The 23066-nt window shown below is 38.6% G+C and overlaps 1 protein-coding gene across 2 annotated transcripts; it reads left to right on the top strand.

The window, feature by feature from the left end:
- Positions 1–640: 640 nt before the first annotated feature.
- TMBIM4 (transmembrane BAX inhibitor motif containing 4) lies at positions 641–23066 on the top strand. Of its 2 annotated transcripts, none has more exons than XM_006859526.1 (7): positions 641–750; positions 5230–5338; positions 9127–9232; positions 13828–13861; positions 17423–17540; positions 19969–20014; positions 22853–23066. In XM_006859526.1, exons 1-7 carry the CDS (start codon positions 654–656, stop codon positions 23057–23059), a joined length of 717 nt encoding a protein of 238 aa, XP_006859588.1. In that variant the 5' UTR covers positions 641–653; the 3' UTR covers positions 23060–23066. The 2 variants fall into 2 exon arrangements, with proteins under 2 accessions (XP_006859588.1, XP_006859589.1); XM_006859527.1 differs by having other exon boundaries at positions 709–750; positions 5268–5338; positions 22853–23059.

Raw genomic sequence — 23066 nt, 5'->3', positions numbered from 1 at the left:
AGGGCATGGCTGGTGAGCTTAAAATGCGGACCTTGAGTGGGACGTCACAATTACTTTTGAGTAACTCTCTAAATGAGAATAATTGAAAAAGTTTGTGAAAGCAAATCTAAAAAACGTTTCACCTCAGATGAAGCTTAGAATTCAGTTTTTCTCCATTGTAATCTGAAGAAATATACACTTTCTCCCACCAAAAACCAAATCCATGACTGTGAAGTTGATTCCGACCGGGTAAAATTGCCCCACAGAATTTCAGATTGTAAATATTTACGCAAGTTGCCTCAACCTGGTCTCATTGAGTTGCTGTTGGACTTGAACTACCCGATCTGCTGGTTGATACGCTGGACTGCAGAGTCGGTTTTAACCACAAGGTCAGAGGTTCAAGCTCACCAGCCGCTCTTCGGGGTCACTATGAGTCCGAACCGACTCGATGGCACTTAACAACAACGCTCTTTCAGTTAGCAACCCAGTGCCGCCAGGACTCCTTCCTCTTTTTCAGATATCTTGATTTTCGAAGGCAGGCCATCGATTAGCTCTGGGCTCGCTCTGCTGCCTAGGAGACTCGGCTAGTTGGGGCTGGATGACTTCATCCCGGAAATCGGTTGTGACAAGGGTCGTCTCTTCGCACCCTGGTGGCTGGGTGTTCTGTCGCCGCCATGGCCAGCCCAGACCCTTGCTACCCCTCCTCTTCGATCGAGGATGACTTCAACTATGGCAGCTGCGTGGCCTCTGCCAGCGTGCACATCCGAATGGGTACGGCATCCCCTGGTCTGTCCGCCTCGGGAGGCGGGTTTCCGACTTGTCCCCCTGCGCCTAGCCCCTCTCCCCCGAGATCGGAGGGAGCCTTCCCCTCCACGGGGCTCTGAAAGGGGGAGTGCGGAGAGAGGGAGGCTGGCCGATCCTGGAGCTGTCAGCTCCGGGGCCTAGTCTACTTTAAGTGGAACCCGTTCTACTTCAGTCTTGTCACTTGGTGCTGAGAAAGATTGATGAAAACTTCAGCAGCCTTAATTTGTCATTCTTTATCTATAAAACAAGTACTTTGGTGAACTTAGGTTATTTTATGATCTTTGTAACGTGCAACTTAAGGAAGTTTACGCTTTTAAAAAGGCGTCGGTCGTAAGTTTCTGTTTACTTGTCTGTATACTACAAGACCAAGTTTTCACTTTCTAAGCTTCGAAGAACATAGAACTCAACATATGTTTAAGGATTATCTTTCAGGCTGTTGCTGAAAACAGAAACTGCCTAAATCAGTCAAAATACCGTAGTTTTGCCCTGCATGGTATTTGTTTTATGCTACAGCATTTAGGGGACAGACATTAACGTGAATTTAAAATCCTCAGTGGAATTCTTTGCCTGCTCTAGATCACACAATCCTTCCCTCTACCCCCCAAGATGTTCATCCTATCTGAGCTGCTGGACATATTGTCAGGACCGATCAGTCGCTGGAGAAGGATGTCATGTTTGGTAAGGTGGAGGGTCAGAGAAAAAGAGGAAGACCCCCAACAAGATGGATTGGCAAAGTGGCAGCATCAATGGGCTCAAGCATGGCAACAATAGTTAGGTTGGCCCAGGAACGGGCAGTGTTTCCTTTTGCTGTGCATAAGGTCAATACCGGCTCTATGGCAATTAACAACAACAAAGCAGCTGGTACTTGTCCTTGAAAAGGAATTATGAAGGTAGCTCTACTACACCAATTGAATTTTGAAGTATTTTGACAGAATGATTGTTGAGTGCTGTCAAATCAGTTCTGACTCAAATGCTTTTTGACTCTAAGGGTTTCTGAGGATCAGCTGGTGGGTTTGAACTGCCAACCTTGTCCTTAACAGTTCAGTGCTTATCCTGCAGTGCCACACCAGGACTCCTTCAGCTCTTTTGTGCATGTTTTTCTTAAACTAAGAAAGCATTCTGAAATTTCAATTGTAAAATGGGTAATGATCGTGTGATTGATACAATACTGAGCAAATACAGAACTGAAACTGAAGTCAGAATCCACTTAAGACAGCTAACAGCAATGACATTGGAAGTTCATACTAGGGAGTGACTTCCAACGCCTGCCTAACTCATAGTTACCAAAGGGAGAATGAGAGTCTCTGCTGGTCCCAAGAATGAGTAAGAGAGAATGGGCCACTTTAGGGAAGGACAGGAATAGAAAATAACAGCCATCCCAAGAAAGTGAATTTCTGTGGATATGGTGTCAGGTATGTGAATAGAAAGCAATCCTTATAGAGGTCTTTGTGAGTCATGGTTCCACCAGTGTAGGAAAACTTACTTGAAACATTAATATGCATTTACAAAACAAAGAAGCCAGATGATTATTGAACAACCAGTTCACACTTTATGGAAAGGTTGTTGGGTAAACAAAAGTTTTAGAAGTCACAGTTCTGCCTTCAAGGCATTTACCACTTACCAAACTAATCTGAGATCCCAGTGTATTTAAATTCTAAAGTGCCAAGTCAGAAGGGAATCTGGGAAAGAAAGCCGTAGTGTATAAAATCCAGTCATCTAGGAAAGCTGCCAAGGAGCTCTGGTAGTGTAGTGGTTACAAATCATGCTGCGAACCGCAAGGTCAGCAGTTCGAAACTACCAGCTGTTCTGCGGGAGAAAGATGAGGCTTTCTGCTCCCATAAAGATTTACAGCCTCGGAAACCCTGTACAGGGTCGCTATGAGTCGGAACCGACTCCACAGCACATAACAGGAAAGCTTCCAGGAGGAAGTAGAACTTTGTCCTTACAAGACTGTGATTTGGGTATTTTGGGGGAGCGTAGGGGGTATTGGTGATAAGGCAAGGAAGGGTGAGAATGTTATGCCCTGTGTTAGAATGTGAGAAGAGTCACCTTCTGGTGTTGGGTAATAGAATCAGATAGTGGAAAGAGATCTGTATTTAAGAGTCTGAAAACTCAGCCCTGGTCAGCATTTGGTCTTTCTAGTAATTGTTGCTTTTCCGACCCCTATTAGGTTGTTTTAAGGGTCTGGCAAACATTTCCTTCTAAATGCTGAATCCTGTAACCTGGCATCTAAATACTAACCTTGGTATTTTGGTATTATGCTAAGATTCTTTGTAATAATTGTCATTTTCCCTGGAATTATAATCCCCCAAATAATACACATCAATATTTTGTAGGAATTTTTCGTTTCAGAATATTTGCCCAAGATATCATAGTTCTTTGCAGTGAGGCTGGGATTAGCATCCAGGCTTCACTATCCCTAGATGGATGCTGTTCCCACCTGCCTGCCCAGGTCACTGCTTTATTTTTTTTTTTAAGGTTTTTATTGTGGATTGAGTGAAAGTTTACAGGGCACATCATCAGTTTCACATTCAACCATTCATATGACTTGTTTCATTACATTGATTATAATCCCCTCCATACATCGTCAGTTAACAGTGTTTCTCTCTATCCTCTTTAGCTTTTTAGGTCACTGCTTTTAAAGAACTTGTTTTGCTCTTGATATTTCTACCTCTTTCTACTTTGCTGGCTCAATAAAGGCTTTGAATTTTATTCTAAGTATAAATTGTTGTTAGATGTCAGTTCCACCTCATTGCAACTCTCTGCACAAGAGAGCAAAACATTGCCTGGTATTGGGCCATCCTCACAATAGTTGTCATGATTGATGCGGTTGCTGCTGCTACAAGTGTCCGTCTATCTTGTTGGGGGAACTTGGGTAAGCAAATTTACCTAACCCTTTTTTGCTGACGCTTCACTTTACCAAACATAATGTCCTTCTCCAGGGACTGGTTCCTCCTGATATATGTCTGAAGTATGAAAGACGAATGCTCATCATCCTTGCCTCCAAGGAGCAGAGGAAGTAGAACCATGAGTGTGAGACCGAGTGGAGTAAATACGGGGACAAGGAAACAGGAGGAGAATCAAAGATGACTCCTATGTGGAGGATAGTGGTGCTGGTTACAGATTAAGAAATTAAGAGTCTCTCATTGGCTGTGTTAAGTTTGAGATCATCAGACTTCAGGGCCTTTTTAGGAAAGTAAACTGTAATCCATTTGGGAGATTACCACTCTTTACCTTTTTTGTTATTGTTTAAGATGTTGTTGTTGTTGTTAAGTGCCATCGAGTCGGTTCCGACCCATAGCGACCCTGAACAGGGTTTCCGAGGCTGTAAATCTTTACGGGAGCAGAAAGCCTCATCTTTCTCTTGCGGAGCAGCTGGTAGTTTCGAACTGCTGACCTTGTGGTTCGCAGCCCAATTCGTAACCACTACGCTACCAGAGCTTGTTATTATATGTGCTGTCAAATTGCTTCTGACTCACTGACCCTGTAAAGGGTTTCTGAGGAGCAGCTGGTAGCACTCCAGTAATTCAGTGGTTATCCTGCAGTGCCACACCAGGGTGTACAACTACATATATATTGTTAAGTGCCTTTAAGTTGGTTCAGACTCATAGCGACCCTATATAGAGTTTCTGAGGCTTTAAATCTTCATGTGACAGAAAGCAGCCTTGGAAACCCTATATAGGGTCACTATGAGTCAGAATCCTGGTGTGGCGCTATGGGTTAATGCACCAGACTGCAAAGCCTTTTGAACTGCAAGGTTGGCAGTTCAAGCTCACCAACTGCTCCTTGGAAACCCTATACAGGGTCGCTATGGGTCGGAATCAACTAGACGGCACTCAACAACAACAAATGAGCCAGAATCAACTCTATAGCAGTGGGTTTTTGACTTTTTGGGTACGGTATACGAGGAATGAAAATAGATGAATGTTATCTATTTATTTATATTTTAAGTATAAATTTCATTTTAGTAAAACTTTTTTAAATTGCTGTGGAAATTGTAGTGTTTGTTTTTTAAAATTTTTATATAACCATATGTTTTCTATTTGTCCTTTTCTGTCTCAAGACAGAATCTTTCTTTCAAAATGTACTATTTTTAATGTTTGATATTTGTTGTATGTTTCTGTGTACAAATAGTCATCCAATACTGTCTTTTGATTTTGATAAAAATGTCAACATTCTGGCCCATTGACTTGATATATTATTACCCCTCTTAATAAAAAACTCATGCTTTTTGGAAGAGTAAATATAATTTACAAGTTTTGGGTCACTTTGGAAGCTTTTTCTTTTTTCTGGTTTTAGGTACAGAATGTATTATTTGGATTAAGACTTGAGAGATAATTCATTTAATAATAACTTAGTTTTCTCAGAAGCAATTTGATCTTAGAAATATGGTAGAGGCTTTAAGAAGTCATGTCATTGTAATTTTTTTTTTTTTCTCTCTTTCAGCCTTTCTCAGAAAAGTCTACAGTATTTTTTCTCTGCAGGTTCTCTTAACTACAATGACATGTACAATGTTCTTATATTTTGAGTCTATACGGACATTTGTGCATGAAAGGTAAGCTGAAGTGATTTTTTTTTTTTTAATTAAATGTTTTTATTTTGGATTGAGTGAAAGTTTACAGGGCACATCATCTGCTTCACATTCAACCATTCATATAGCTTGTTTCATTACATTGATTATTATCCCCTCCATATATCATCAGTTAACAGTGTTTCTCTCTATCCTCTTTATTTTTTTTTTTTTTTGGATGGTGGGGACTTGCCTTTTTGGAATTTACAGTCTCGGCTTTTAGGGAAGGTTTTTACATTTGTCTGTGGATATCCAGGGCTCATGTATGAGATTACTAACAAGCATTACTGAATAATCAGATGAAGGACAGTTTGCTATGTCTACTATGTAGCTAAAGTCTGATCCTCAGAGCCCATGGTTTGGACGGTCAACAACGCTTGGGCCCACAGGGGCTTGGCCTCCTGACCGGGCTTGCACGGTCTGCATCCGAATCCTCCTTATTTATTGTTTGTTTAAGGGACGCTGCCTGTCTTAGGCGGTCAGTGCGAATTCCTCAGTCTTAACCAGTCATTGAAACTCATTGCAGCATGGCAATGGCTCTGTCTTAAGTTGCCGAGGTTCCACGTGATCCTTACCCGTCTCTGGCCACACGTTCAGCATAAACAGCCGCCATCCGAGGAAGGCAGGGAGGGAGGAGATCGGCTGGGGACCCCATGCGCCAGACGTTGCCAGCCCACCACCTGCTCTAAGGTGACCAAGCAGGATCACTATGCTGAGGTTCAATCAAGTTCTTAGGGGATCTTACTCTCTAGCAGGGGTAGCAAATTAGTAGCCACTCAGTGTTCACTTTGAGAATTACTTATATCATAAATTTGAGCATGTAGCTGATGAATATCCACAGACAAGTGTATATTGTCCCACAACCTCCTAAAATGCTGTTGGATTAAGTTCCAATCAATTTCTCGGTTACTGAAAGATAACACAAATCTACTTATACCATGAGTAACCTTAGCTGGGAGTGTAATCTGGATATATTGGGTGAAGTGATTTTTTAAGCATTTTCAGACATTGCATATGTTCAGGAGAACATGTTATAAGCAAAATTCTTTCTTTTTTTCTTCTATTAAATTTTGAGATAGGAATGTAAGTAAAGTTTGTAGTCTAACACTTGTTTGTAAGACTTGTTTTGTTTTTATTTAGCTTACATTATTTTAGGCTTAAAACTTTTATCTCCTGAGATAGTTCAACGAATTTTTACTGCAAGAATCTTATCTATTTAAGTCTTAATTTTTTGCTTTTATTATATGCTTTATTGCTTCATTCATCTTTGTTTCCCCAAAGTATAAGACAGTGCTTGAAAAATATTTATTTATTGGTTTATTTTTAAGTATGAAGTTTTCATTTATTTGTTATCCTGTGCAATACAATAGAGTCAAAGTTACCATTCTGTGGGGCTTGTACTAACTTTTAACAAAATGTTATCCAATACTAACTTTTCTTACTTTAAAAAATGCTGTAAAGAATGGATTGAGGCATCCACCTATAAAACTTGGAAAACCATGAAAATTTAGAAGGAACCAGATCAAAGATTTGATTGATAACACATTGGATTTTTTTTTTTTTTTTAATGCATGAGTTCATTGCTGTTGTTAAGTGTTTTATCTTATGGAGTCCCATACGCTTCTTATAGAAAAATAATGGTGTTAATGTCCATCCAGTCTGTTATAACTCATAGTAACCTGATGTACAACAGAACGAAATACTACCCGGTCCTGCATCAGCCTCACAATCAGTAAGCCTCAGCCCATTACTGCCACCACTGTGCCAATCCATCTCTTTGGGGTCTTCCTCTTTATGCTGGCCCTACATTTTATCAAGCATGATGTCCTTCTCCAGGGACTGGTCCCTCCTGATAATATATTTGAAGTGTGAGAGACAAAGTCTCATCATCTGGGCTTCTGTAAAGAACATTCTGGCTGTATTTCTTCCAGCATAGATTTTTTTGTTCTTCTGGCAGTCCGTGTTATTCTTAATTTCCTTCTCTAGCACCATAGCTCAAATGCTTCAATTCTTCTACAATCTTCTTTATTCATTGTCCAACTTTCACATGCATATGAGGCTGTTGAAAATACTATGGTGTGGGTCAGGTGCCCCTTAGTCCTCAAACTGACACCTTTTTTCCTGAACACTTTAAAGAGGTCTTGTGCAGCAGATATGCCTAATGCAATATGTCATTGATTTCTTGACTCTTGTTTCCATGAGTTTTAATAGTGGATCCAAGCAAAATGAAGTCTGAGAACTTCAATCTTTTCTCTGTTTGTCATGATGTTATTCAGTGGTCCAGTGGTGATTTTTTTTCTTCTTCTTCTTCTTTACATTGAGATGCAACCCATGCTGAAGGCTGTGATGTTTAAGTCCTTTTTGCCTTCAGCAAGCAAGATTGTACCATCTGTATATTGCAGGTTGTTAATGAGTCTTCCTCCAATCCTGATGTCACATTCTTCATATAATTCAGCTACTCAGATTATTTGTTTAGCATGCAGACTGAATAAGTATAGTAAAAGAACATAACCCTGGCGCACACATTTCCTGATTTTAAAGCATTCATTGTCCCCTTGTTATGTTTGAATAACTGCACTTTGGTATGTGAACAGGTTCCTCATGAGCACAATTAAGTGTTCTGGAATATTCATTCTCTACAGTGTTGTCCATAGCTTGTCATGATCCAAACAGTTGAAAACTTTTGCATAAGCAATAAAGCATAGGTAAACTTTTTTCTGGTAGTCTCACTTTCAGCCAGAAAAAAAAAAGATAATTTTTAATTAATTAAATTATTTTTAATTAATAATAGAATCATTTTATGGAGAAGTTTTTAAAAGAGCTGTATTTGGTTCATCCCTAGTTTATTTAATATCGGACCTCCAAAATAATTATTCTCACGGCTAAAAGTAATATAGGTTCTTTATATTAAAGGAAAAGAAAACTGAAGAATAAATATTTTCTTAGAAGTATACATTTGTATCTTCTCTCTCCTCAAACAAGGAAAGTATTAAGGTATTAGTTTGTTATTTGGAGTAAATTCTTGAATATATAATACGGATATATGGTTATGTTGTTGGTGTTGTTGTTAAGTGCCCTTGAGTCAGTTCCAACTCATAGCTAACTTATATAGGGTTTCTGAGGATTGGCTGATGGGTTTGAACTGCCGTCTTTGCGGTTCAAACCAACCTTGTGGTCCGGTGCTTATGCTATAGAGCCACACCAGGACTCCTATAGCTAGCTATATGGTTGTTGTTGTTGTTGTTGTTGTTGTTGTTAGATGCCATCAAGTCGGTACCAACTCATAACAACCTTATGCACAGCAGAACCAAAACACTGTCCGATCCTGGGCCAACCTCACTATCATTGCCATGCTTGAGCCCATTGATGCTGTATGGTAGGAAACCATATTTATACCTAATTTTTTTATGTGGTAAAGACCCTAAAGTATTAGGTATAAAATTTGTTTATTATCTAAAAGTTTTAGTTACTATATTTTCATTAAAAGTGCTAATTGTAACAATAAAAAATTCAAATATGATGTTGTTCATGGAGTAAGAAAAGCAAAGCCTCCCCATTCATCATGGACTCTTCTCTTTGTCCTGATCCTCCTTTCCACGTCTCACCCCTCAGTTTTGCCAGATGTAAAATAAAATTTTGGCATTGTGGTGCAGAACTTTCCAGACTTTTGCTGTTCTTTCTTAAACACATAAGATAGATGTGCTTTATTAAATGGAGTAATGCCATTTATACTGTTTTAAACTTGAAACCGTTTTTAATATTTTGTCTTTCAGTCCAGCCTTAATTTTGGTGTTTGCCTTTGGATCCTTGGGTTTGATTTTAGCTCTGACTCTGAACAGACATAAGTATCCCCTTAATCTGTACCTGCTTTTTGGATTTGTGAGTACTTTGAAAATGCATGTTCCTAAATTTTCTAAGTTAATGCTCTTTCTCTAAGTTTTAAATGTATTGAATTGTATGCACATACATGTGTAAAAATAACAAGAAATTTAGTTTCTTTTTTTTTAAGTATTTTAAGAAATTACTTGTTTTATGACATTCTATTATTCAAAGTTTTTATTGTGAATTGAGTGAAACTTTACAGGGCAGATTATCAATCATCTTTACATTCAGTAAATCATATTTTATTTCATTGCAGTGATTACAATCCCTTCCAGGTACCATCATCAGTCAACAGTATTTACCTCTGTTCCCTTTTTTTCCCCCTGGTTTACACATACAAACAGAAAATACATATTGTTTAAATGTCCAAAGGGCACATTTTGCAAGCTAGTCCCCTGCCCACAGGCACACTGCCTTTCTCAGTCCATGGGCCTAGAGTCCTCAGCTACTCTCTTACTCTATGCCACCTCGTCGGCCACTGTGTCTGCTGTTGCTGCTCTTTTTAGGATCCCACACTCCACTCATTATCTTCTCTCTTGCTGGTCCTAGCGTCCTCTGTTCCTAACTTGGAAAATTAATTACTACCCCCTTTTGTTACACATCTTCGACATTTACAATTGTGAGAATCACAATTAGTCTTGATAACAATTACATATAATTGAATCATAAAATCCTATCCCCATCCTCCCCCATCCCCTTTCACCAGGCCCGTCTGGATAAAAGGAAAACAATTCCATGGGGATTCTACCTTCCCTGCCTTGTTATGAAACAAAGCACACTCATGAAAGCTTGTAAGCCAGCACTTTGTGCCTATAAACCTCCCAGATTGACAGGTTTTTTTGTCAATATGATGGTACATATGTAAAATGAAAATATTCAAGTAGATAATCCCTACAGTCCTTTCTACTTCTACCTTAGGGAAAAAGCTATATTGCAGCTTAATTTTATCGAACTTAGATTGAAATCTTCATGATCGAACTCCTCAGTGTCATTTTAATCTTATCACTGTGTTGCTCAAATGCTTTGTTTTACTAACTTCTATCAGAATCATAGTTGGGACAAACCAAGTCTGAGCCATTCTTGTTGAGCAATTTATGAAAAAGAAAACACCTATAAAGCTCATTCTTAAAATACGCCCAGAATATGTTGCTGAGACTTAAAGGTATATGTTTTTACAAATCCTTTTTCCTCTTTTCATATGAGTGAGTTCTGACCTAAAAATTTAGATTAAACATTCCAAACTAATCTTAAGAGTATTTGTAGTTAAATAAGAGTCAAAATTCTAATTGACATTAACATTCTTTAGCTTTAAAGTAAAGAAAGTTTGTGAATGCTAACAATGAGTTTGTGTTAACATGTAGAATAAATAGCTTGTGATTTTGCAAGTTTCCATTGCAAATGGAATTAAAAAAAGGTATTTAAATCTTAGGTTCTTTTGTTTGCAAGTTTTCAACTCTAGTTCAAGTCATCTCAAATCAATGAAGAGTTTATTTAAAGGATGTAAGAGCTTGGGAATTTACCAACCTTAATTAACCCACCAGGCCTCAAAAATAGGAACTAACTGTAAGAAGAAGATTCTAGAAATAATGGTATTTTACAAAATTCAGCAGCCAGAGTTCCTCTCCCTTCCGTCCCTTCTCTACCTCATAGCTGCCCTTAAGCTTTGGGCTGCTAACTACAAGGTCAGTGATTCAAACCCGCCACCTGCTCCATAGGAGGAATGTAAGGCTGTGTCTGATCCCTTAAAGATGTACAGTTTGGAAACCCTATGTAGGATTTATAAACTGTTTGAATCAATTCAATGGCAGTGGGTGTTTTAGTTTTTATGTGGCCTGTTGTGGACCCCATCAACTTGATTCACATGTTAACTTTAGCTTCTACTGCCAATTGCTTCATTCTCTAACTTTAGATTCCTGATCATGTAAGAATCTGATTGGCAGGGTTTATTATTGACACAGGTCACACAAGAGATTGTTAGCCAGTAAAACAAATCTGTGGGTCAGATGCTTACTTCTCGCCCAGTCATTTATTACTTAGGAGAGAGGCTGATGGTACAAAAAGAAACAACGTCTTGTTTTCTTTTTGAAAGACTGTGTTTGATAACTGTTTGGGAAAAGGGATGGTCCAACTTTTAGCCAGAAGGGAGAGTCCGCATTAGGTAAACATTAAACAAATTGTTTGTGGGCAAGACAGTCACTTACTGCTGTGATAAGTAACAACTGTTGGTCATGCCCAGAGCTAAAAATGGTCTAACAAATAAGGAGTCATGTAAAACTCATTTTCTCACATTACTCAGAGGTCAGTGTCCTCCACCAAAATAAGAAAGAAGTAAGTTTGACTTTGCCTTAAGAGGTACAGGTATATATATTTAAAAAGAGAAAATTATCTTGGGGTAGTTTTATTTTTTTTCCCTAGTATTCTATCTTTATTTTCATTTGCCCTGTTTCCACCAGAGGTTTGAGGTTTTTTTGTTTTGTTCTTTTTTTCTTAAAATCATGTCACAAATATTAAATTTCCTGTTGCCCAGAAAAAGATTTCTTTCCTCTTTTGCTGTCACTTCACTGGAGTCTGGTGTGGTGCTGTAGGATCAGCACTGATTCAAACCCTCTAACCACTCCATGGAAATCCTATTCAGGGTTGCTATGAGTTAGAACGGACTCAGTTAACAATATCACCAACCAACAACTTACTACAAAATGTGACAGCTGCTTCATTGTCTCTATATCTGTGCGTGATTTATGACACCATTTTTGCTCTAGATCAGATGATTGCTTGATTTTAGGAAGGAGTGAGGTGCAGAAAGTGCTTTTATAATGATTAGACAGCCAGTGGACTGCTAATCTCAAAATCAGTGGTTTAAAATCACCAGCTGCTCCTTGGAAATCCTATACAGCATCTCTGTGATTCAGAACTGACTCGACTGCACGTACCAACTACTGATAATTAAAGAAGCCCTAGTGGCACAGTGGTTAACACTAAGCTGCCAATTGAAAGGTTGTTGGTTCAAACCCACTAGCCACTCCATTGGGGGAAGATGTGGCAGTCTGTGTCCATAGAGATTACAGCTTTGGAAACCCTATGGGATAGCTTTACTATTGTATAGGACAGCTGTGAATTGGAATTGATTCAAGAGCAATGGGGTTTTGGTTTACTGATACTTTTGGCTCTGCCAAAAGTGCTTTGGTCTTTTAAATGGTTGATAAAAATCTTACTAGAAACAGCAAGTAAAACAAAATAGTATGTAATCAAGGGGAAAGAGAGATTAGAGAACAAAGCTTAATAACCTCAAATATTTTATTTAGAATGGGTTTACCTACTGTGACAAAGACCCCAAATAACAATGACGTAACTACCCACTGCCTTTGAGCCCGTTCTGACCCATAGCAACCCAAGAGGACAGTAGATCTGCCCCACAGGGATTCCCAGGCTGTAAATCTCTGTGGAAGCAGACTGCTTCATCTTTCTCCTGAGGCTTGTGGGTTCAAACCATTAACCTTTCCGTTAGCAACCCACTGCTTAATCCACAGTGCCGGTAGGCTGATTTCTCTTTCATGTAAAAATCTGAATGACTTTCTGCTCACTGATGTTGTAAGGGGTCCAGTCTCCTCCGATTGTTGGGTGTTCCACCACCACATCCACATTCATCCGGTCACACAGAGGAGAAGAGAAAGGGGAAAGAAAGACTTTCTTCTTGTAGAATATGGTTTAAATGTGTAACTTGATACCATTAGAATACATGGCCTAACCTAGCTGCTGAGGGAGACTGAAACATGTAATACTTAATCTGAGCAGCCATGTATCCCGCTAAAAATTCTGGTACAAGGGAAGAAGGGGAGAATGCATACTGCAAAGTCATTCAAGATTCTGCCACACCTAAATAAACCAAGCTGAACCTGCAGGACAGAGTGGATCGGTGCCAGAGGCTTTCCAAGGCAGTAAAGGTTTCTGAAGCTGTTGGGTGGGAACTGCCGACCTTTTGATAAGCAGCCTAACACTTAACCACTCTACTTCTAGGGCATCTCACACCTACACATTTTGTTTTTCCTATAACTACTTGCATGAGATACTGACATTTTTATTAAGTACCCTGTAGTATAAGCACTGGATTGTGAGCCACCAGGTTAGTGGTTGGAGCCCACCAGCTGCTCCATGGGAGAAGGATGAGACTTTCTGCTCCTGTAAAGATTTATCACCTCCAAAATCATACACAGGGTCCCAGTGAGTTGGAAGTGACTCAGAGACACTTAGTAACAACAGTAGCATGATTTGTAATTCCACTTTTATTTGTATTACAGAGAGTGTGAAATGTAGAATTTCCTGTGTGATTTGTAAATAATAAAACTTCCCTGTTACAGATATGAAAAGTCTGATTTGGGTTTAAGATTGGCAGAATCAAACTAGAATCTAAGTATACTTTCTCTGGGCATTGAGTCTCGTTTTCTTAGTGGTGGGTATGATACCTGTCCCATGTACTTCCTGAGGCTTCTCTGAAGCGAAAGTGAGATCATGCATATTGAACTCCTACTTATTAAAAAATGGGAGTGAATGTTAATTTGACCTGTATTTTTATGATTTTCATTTCTTTTTCTTAGACACTGTTGGAAGCTTTGACTGTGGCCATTGTTGGTAAGTTGTCATTGTGTTAGTATATGCCAAAGTATCTTTTTTAATCTGAACAAATCTTTAAGATGGAGCAAAAGCTTAGCATCATGGAATGTCATATTTTAAAAATATGGTATAGGAAGAAGAATTCTTAAAATACAAGCAAAAGTCAAATGTTTATACTTTAGCACTCTTCGATTTAGCTTGAAAAGAGTAGAAAACAAGTGAATATTGAATAATATTTCACCTGCATTTACCCATTTATAAAAATAAGATAACTGTAGTTAGTCTGTTCCCTAATTTGCAGGGATCTTATGGGAACTGACAACGTGGGTTTTGAGCCATGAAATTTGACCACCTGAATTTAGCCCCTCAAAGAACCACCCGCACTGAACTGTGCTTTAATGTTATAGCCACATGGTTTATCCCCTGGCACCATTAGAAACAGTGATCATTTCTGTGTCTGTGCTTAATGTTAAGCATGTGTTGGAAGGCAAGTGCCTTTTACAATTTCTTGGTGTACCCTCTGGATATCATGATTTCTTCAGTCTTGATGAAATGGATAAACTTGCTTGCTGAAATGATCAAATAAAGCGATTATACTCAATAACAGTACATTGCTAGTCCTTATGGCTATTAATTGCCTTCTCTTTTTTGGCCATAGCTATGATTTTTACATTTCTTTTCAACTTTATTGAATTTATGTATTTTGATAAATAGTAATAAATACTAAAATACATAAAAGTTCTCAACTTAGAACAGAGTATTTATTGTTTGCTATTGTTGTTAAGTGCCATAGAGTCAATTCTGACTTATAGCGACACTGTCTAGGGTTTCCAAGGAGTGGTTAATGGATTTGAACCACCAACCTTAAAGTTATCAGTCCAGTACTTACCCAGCTGTACTACACCAGGACTTTCCTTTATTGTTTACTTCTATCAGTTCTATTATCGAGCCCATCTTATGCCTCCTTCTCCCTCAACATACATAAGAGATGGAGGAGAGACAATTGTGACTAGAAACACACAGATGGGATACACTGAGAAATCTTTTTTCTCATTAATTGTAGCATCTTTTTCTGCCTAGTTATTGACTGATGTGATTGGTAGCTTAATTTCTCTGTTTTCACCTTCCTACTCCTAAAATGACATAAACAGAGAAATTCCAATATTGAGCCAATTAGAAATAGAAATAACTTGGATCATTAATTTCTGAAAATTTAAAACCACTTAAATGGTTTTGAGTTCAAAGCACTTGCCCTCTTTCCAAAAGGTTATAAATTATCTCTCTGTTAATAAACAGTTGTATTACCATCTTATTGTTGTTATTGTTAAAGTGCCGTCGAGTCAGTTCCTACTTTTAGTGACCTAATTCTTAGGGTTTCCAAGGAGTAACTGGTGAGTTTGAACTGCCGACCTTGCAGTTCAAACCGACCTTGCAGTCCAGTGCATTAACCCTCAGTGCCACACCAGGACTCTTATATTACCGTAGCCATAGTCAATTCAGATAGGCATTCTAAAATTACAGAAGGGAATTTGGTACATGTTGTTTTTGTTAAGTGCTGTCAATGTAGTTCCGACTCATGGTGACCATGTCTAGGGTTTTCTGAGTAATGGCTGGTAGATTTGAACCATTGGACCTTCCAGTTAAAACTGACCTTGTGGTCTAGTGCCTTTACTGCAGTGCTACACCAGCACGCCATACATGTTTCATTATAAATACTAAAGCAAAAATAATACATTCCAAACTTTCACTCAATCCACAATAAAAACCTTAAATATATATATATATAGAATGATGCAGGAAGCATTAAAAGAAGATGGAAAGAATACACAGAGTTACTATGCCAAAAAGAAATGGTCACTGTTCAACCATTTCAAGAGGCAGCATGTGATCAAGAGCCAACGGTACTGAAGGAAGAAGTCCAAACTGAACTGAAGGCATTGGCAAAGAACAAGGCTCCAGAAGTTGATGGAATACAAACAGAAATCTTTCAACAAACTGATGCAGCACTGTTGTTGTTAAGTGCCGTCGAGTCGATTCCGACCCATAGTGATTCTGTATAGGGTTTCCAAGGAGCAGCTGGTGAGCTTGAACCACTGACTTTGCAATTCAAACTACTTTGCAGTCTGATGCTTTAACCTACAGTGCCACACCAGGACTCCCATTAATCTATCCCAAAAAATTTGGTAGACAGCTACATGGCCAACTGATTAGAAGAGATCCATATGTGTGCCCAATCCAAAGAGAAGTGATCCAACGGAATGTAGAAATCATCAGACAATATCATTATCACACGCAAGTAAAATTTTGCTTAAATAATTAAAAAACAGACTAGTTTCTGGAGAAGACATCGTGCTTAGTAGAGGGTTGGCAAGACCCTCAGCAAGGTGGATTGTTATATGGCAGCAACAGTGGGCTCAAACATAGTAACTTTTGTGATCACGATGAAGGACCAGACTGTGTTTCATTCTATTATACATAGGTTTACTATGAGTCAAAACTGACTCGACAGCACCTAACAACATTTATATATACCCATGAAACCATTATCTCAACCAATATAATAAATGCTTCTATCATCTTCAAAAAAAAAAAATAATAATACATTCCAAGGTAGTGCAGATTTGGATATAAAGCAATTGTTATTGTTGTTAAGTGCCGTTGAGTCAGTTCCGACCCATAGCGACCCTCTAGAGGGTTTCTAAGGAGTAACTGGTGAGCTTGAACCACCAACCTTGCAGTTCAAACCAATTGTGCAGTCTAGTGCATTAACCCACAGCGCCACACTAGGACTCCATAAAGCAATTAGTGGTTGGTTTATATCCTCTGCAGGGATCTCTGGTAACACAGTAGGTTAAGCATCCAGCTGCTAACTAATGTCGGCAGTTTGAACCTACCAGCTACTTTGTGGGAGAAAGATGAAGCTGTCTGCTTCCATGAAAATTTATAGCCACAGAAGCTGTAGGGAGCATTTCTGCTCTTCCTGTAGGGTCACTGTAGTTAGAATTGACTGAAAGGCAGTGAGTTAGTTTTTTTCTCACCTCTGCAGGATAGGGGAATGGCAGTCAACTCCAGACTGAATCAGTATTTTTCTTGTCCAGTTTCCTTGAGTCAGACTGTTGAACTGAGAGGCAAGTAGTCAAGTGATTGCTAGAATAGATGCTAGTATTCAATAATTCCCAGGTAGCCACAGGATGCAGAATCATCACTACTAATATTGAAGCCATAATATTATGGACACAGGTGGTGATAAACTGTTGCTAAGACAGGAATGGTTAAGAATTATTTCATCATATCACTGAAACTCCTGACTGGCTAGCTTTGTAACATAGGCCACTCATTTCATTAACTTCATCCTAATATGACACCTTATTTGGTATGATTGGAGTTTTAGAGCCTCTTTATTGCATTATAGACATATATAAGTATTCAAGGTAGACTAAGGAATATGTCCATAATTGTTTTTACTGGCAGGTAGTATAAAAGGTGAAAAAGTATTGTATTTCTATTAAATGCCAGTAAGAGTTGTTTTTTTATTGAGTCTGTTTCTGTGTGTTTGAAATGACTGTTTTACTTTCACAGTTACTTTCTATGAAGTATATGTTGTTCTACAAGCTTTTATACTAACCACTGCAGTATTTCTTGGCTTGACTGCATATACTCTGCAATCTAAGAAAGATTTTAGCAAATTTGGAGCAGGGTAAGTTATGTATTCTTAACTATAAATACCAATGTGTTTAATATTCATTTTAAGATAAATGCCACATTGTTATCTTTGGATACTGACTTTTCTTTAAATAAGAACATATTGTGTACTAGGTGCTAGGCATCTTACATACATTATTTCATTAAATTCTACCACTCATCCCATGAAAGAAATCTTATCGTCAGAATTTATAGATGAGAAAATTGAGACTCAGAGAGATTATTCCCAATGTCTCACATTTAAATGTTGGTGCTGTGAAACTACCAAAGCCTGCATTTTAATGGAGGCCTCTTTGCTTACAGACTTGGGCTCATCCCCATTGCATCATCTGGTCACACAGCACAGTCTCATTGAAAACCTCATATGGGCCATGTTAGTCTCCCTTCTCTTAAAGTTACAAGTTAAGCACAAAGAATGACTTGGGCTGAGTAGGGTGGGTACTTACTGACTTTTAATGGCCCTGCTCTTTCCCAGCGTACATGAGATGGTCATTGACTTTAGGTCATTTGATTCCTTTGTCTTCAGTGAAAAGTATACATCAAAAGTATCAGCTTTCCAGAGAGGCTAGACTTGGATGATTTATGTTGTTGTTTGGTGCCATCGAGTCAGTACTCATTGCAAACATAGGCACAAAAGAACAAAACACTGCCTGCTCCTGCGCCAACCTCACAATCGCTTGAGCCCATTGCTGCTGCCACTGTGCCAGTCCATCTCTTTGCAGCCCATTGCTGCTGCCACTGTGCCAGTCCATCTCTTTGCAGGTCTTCCTCTTTTTATCTGACCCTCCACTTTACCATGGATGCTTTATAAAAGGTATGAAATTTACCTAAAGTTTTAGGCCTTTATTATAAATGCTATCTACACCATCCACATCTTTGTGGCAAAAGAAGGTACTTCTTCCAGATGTTGGAAATGTTTTTCAGTCCATCTAGATTTACCCGCATACTTCTTCGAACCAACAAATCTATGGAAAGAGTTGTATGTTTGTTTTTTTATGAACTTCGAACCACAAGATTGGCAGTTCAAACCCACTGGCTGTTCCTTGTAAACCCTAGTCAGGGTTGCTATGAGTTGAAACCAACTCCATGGTACTTTACAACAGCAACAATGGTACTCTATTGCCCTCACCTGGTTGGAATATATAGATTCCTTTCTAAACTCCCATTGGCTTCTTGTGGACACACAATCATGCAACTATTTTCTGTTCTTTTCCTGTTACACTAGAAATTTACAAAAGTCTGGTCTTACAAAACTTCCTTTCTTCCACATACACATTTATGGTAATTCAGATTACCAGCATTCTCTATCAGGAAAAAATATAGTTGGTCAACCAATACTGACCTCTGGTTGGTTATGCAACTTGGAACTTGGTTTAGGGAGAGGCAACATATTCTTTTTGGGAGGGAGGTGGGGTGGGGGTGGGAGTACTTCATGCTTACCTTTGTGATGTACATTTGGGAAAGGTTCCGTCTTGTCCACTCAATTTCCTATACTTCTGCTCCCTCTCATCCAATCGCATCTGTATTTCAGCCTTTTAATAATAATAGTTTTTCTTTTTTCTTCTCCTCCCTGAGAACACTATTCTGTATCTGCTGTTTCATATGTTTGGTTTTTATTTAAAAAGGAAGTGCAAATTTGGCCCTTTTTACTCCCTTCTGACATGAAGCAGTAGAAAAGTGTTTTCAGGCACTTAAGCCCCATATTTTATAACAAAAGACTTTACTACTTAGATATCCTTTGTCATGTAACTACACTGTATCTTTGACAATTGAATGCTAACTCATAAAAGTACAGCAGTAGTAGATTTATAATACATAAGGGTAGAGTGGAAAGTTCATGGAAGAACTTTAATATATGTGTTCTTAGAATAGCTTCCTATTAATTATTTGGTTTAAAATATAATTATATTTCATTTGCTCATGTATATATTCTCTAGAAGGTTTTATAATTTTCTGAATTAAAATACATGCAGTGCTATTTGTGCTTATATCAGTCTTTTCTTTCAGATGTTGTTGTTGTTAAGGGCCGTTGAGTGGGTTCTGACCCATAGCACCCCTGTATAGGGTTTCCAGGGAACGGCTGGTGAGCTAGAACTGCTGACATTGAAGCTGAAATGACTTTGCAGTCCAGTGCATTAGCCCACAGTGCCACACCACTCCTCTCATTCAGTCTTAACTAGTTTTTGAAGCCACAAAAACATATGTTGAATAGACAGCTATACTTTCAGTTTCCTAAAAAAAAACTCATCCTCATCCTAAATGGGTATTGCATAGCACTCATTGTATGTTTATGAATTGTTAAATTTAAATTATTCTTTGTTAAAACTATGTTACAAGGTTCTTTGTTTTCTCAGAAATTTTGAATGGACTTACAAAGGTTTTCATAGTGAATAATATTAATTATTAATATTTTGTTTTTATAGGCTATTTACTCTTTTGTGGATTTTGTGCTTATCAGGACTCTTGAAGGTAAGTTGTTTTAGCATGGTAACCTGAAAAATATTCTGATTAAGTCATTACAGGCAATCCCTGACTTATGAAGTTTCCGTTTTGATGACTCTACAGTATGTTGGTTCTGACATAGTTGAATACTTTTTTAAAAAATGATTTCCTGTTATTATTAAGATCTTTATAAATTCTATCTTTATTTGTCATTTAGGACTGGAAACATTTGTTGTTGCTGTCATTGTTCAGTGCTGTCAAGTCGGTTCTGACCGATAGTGACCCTGTATAGGGTTTCCAAGGAGCAGCTGGTGAGCTTGAACTGCCGACCTTGCAGTTCAAACTGCTTTGCTGTCTGGCACATTAACCCACAGTGCCACACCAGGACTCCTGGAAACATTATGTTGTTGTTGTTGTTAAGTGCCGTCGAGTCGGTTCCGACCTATAGCGACCCTGTACAGGGTTTCCGAGGGTGTAAATCTTTACCAGAGTAGAAAGCCTCATCTTTCTCCCGCGGAGCAGCTGGTAGTTTCGAACTGCTGACCTTAAGGTTCGCAGCCCAATTCATAACCACTACGCTACCAGAGCTCCTTAGATACATTTAATATATGCATTAAAAAAGAAACAAATCATAAAGATGTACTCCATGGTGGAATTAAGTAAAGGTTCTGATAGTGTGAAACACTGAATAAGATCACGCTGTATGCCCAGTCTACAATGAAGTCCATGTCAGTGTCGTAACAATGAAATAGGAGTCCTAACTGCTGTCCAGCAAGTTGTTGTTAGGTGCCATTGAGTCTGTTCAAACTCATAGTGACCCGTGCACAACATAACAAAACACCGCCTGGTCCTGGGCCAGTCAGCCTCCCAACTGTTGTTGCATTTGAGCCCAGTTTTGCTGTCACTGTGCCAATTCATCTTGTTGGAGGTCTTCCTCTTTTTCACTGTTCCTTTGCTTCACAAAGCATTATGTCCTCTTCCTGGGTCTGGTCCCTCATAATAACACGTCTGAAGTATGAGAGACAAAGTTCCACTATCCTGGCTTCTAAGCAACATTCTGGCTATACTTCTAACATACATTTGTTTACTCTTCTGGCAGTCCATGATACTTTCATTATTCTTCTCCAGCACCATAACTCAAATGCATCCATTCTTCTATGGTCTCCTTATTCATTGTCCAACTTTCACATGTTTATGAGGCAGTTAAAAATACCATGGCTTGGGTCAGGCACAGTTTACCCCTTAAACTGATTCTTTGCTCTTGAACACTTTAAATAGGTCTTGTGCAGCAGATTTGCCTAATGCAGTACATTGTTTGATTTCTTAATGGCTACTTCAATGAATGTTGATTGTGTATCTAAGTAAAATTAAATCCTTGACAACTTCATTCTTTTTTCCATGTATCACATGATTTTATTTATTGGTCCAGTTTTGAGGATTTTTGTTATCTTTACATTGAATTGCAATCCATACCAAAGGCTTTTTTGGCTTTTGATCTTTATCACTAAGTATTTTAAGTCCTCTTTGCTTTCAGCAAGCAAGGTTGTATCATCTGCAGATGCCACATTCTTCTTCATATAACCCAGTTCCTCAAATTATTTGCTCTGCATACAGATTGAATAAGTATGGTGAAAGGATACAATCCTGGCTCACACCTTTCCAGATTTAAACCATTCAGTGTCCCCTTGTTTTGTTCATATGCCTACCTGCCCTTGGTTGATGTACAGGCACCTTATGAACACAATGAAGTATTCTGGAATACCCATTCTTTGCGGTGTTATCCATATCTTGTCATGTTTCACACCGTCAAAAGCCTTTGCCTAATCAATAAAGCACAAGTAAACATCTTCCAAATATTCTCTGCTTTTAGCCGAGATCTATCTTCACCTGTAGTTGTCACATGTTGTTAAAGGTTGAACATTGCCCAACTTTCTATCCATTATGACTCCCAACACCAACACTGATACTGACTTCATTGTCGACCAGGCCATAGTCTGCAATATGGCAGTGCTTTCAGCAGTAAATCACAACACTGAAAACAAAGAATGATAACATCAACAAATTACATGCTGCAGCATTGTACATAGTGCATATTACTGATAAGATGTGCAGAAAACAAAACAAAACAGATGGCCGTAACTTCAGTTTGTCATAACTTTTGAATATGTTCAGTTGAGGACTACCTGTATAGTTATCTCAAAAAACTGTAATAGATACTCTTGTCATAAGGTAATTCGAATTATCTGTAACACTTATATGTAAATGATCATAGAATAATTTATAAAATTGAGATCGTATGTTGATCAGTGTTAGTGATCAATTCAAAAATGACCAAATGAGCAAAATCACACAGAAAGAGGCCCCTACTTGTAGTTGTCAACCTCCAGGTGGCATATTTCATTTTGAAAAGGAAATATATTTCTAAATGATTTCTGTTTGAATGCTTCTATTCAAAGCCAAGTGGGCTGTGTAATGGAAAAGAAGCGATCTAGCCATCCATTCATTCAACAGAAGCAAGGGTGTACCTACCTTGCCTTTTTCTGCTTTTAAAATTTGATTCAAAGTTGTACACCAATGTTAAATGTTGTAGTTGTTGTTAAGTACAGTGGAGTCGGTTCTGACTCATAGTGACCCAGTACAGGGTTTCCGAAGCTGTATAAATCTTTACAGGAGCAGAAAGCCTTGTCTTTTGCCCGTGGAACAGCTGGTAGTTTCAAACTGCCGGCCTTGAGGTTAGCAGCCCAATTCGTAACCACTACGCTACCAGAGCTCCTTATTAAATAGGTAGCAGCTAATCAGTGCAGCAAGTAATTGAAATTCACTTGTTACTGTTTTCTAATATAAATGTATTACTGTTGTCTATAGTTATTTTTTTATAGTGAGACATTTGATCTGGTCTTGGCTGCTGGGGGAGCCCTTCTTTTCTGCGGATTCATCATCTACGATACCCACTCGCTGATGCACAGACTGTCGCCTGAAGAGTATATATTGGCTGCCATCAGCCTCTACTTGGATGTCATCAATCTCTTCCTGCACTTGTTGCGTTTATTGGAAGCGGTTAATAAAAAGTGATTGAAAG

Source organism: Chrysochloris asiatica, unplaced genomic scaffold (assembly GCF_000296735.1).
Source record: "Chrysochloris asiatica unplaced genomic scaffold, ChrAsi1.0 scaffold00033, whole genome shotgun sequence".
Classification (NCBI taxonomy): domain Eukaryota; kingdom Metazoa; phylum Chordata; class Mammalia; order Afrosoricida; family Chrysochloridae; genus Chrysochloris; species Chrysochloris asiatica.
Note: the sequence above shows the minus strand (reverse complement) of the source record. Positions and strands in the feature narration are given on the sequence as shown.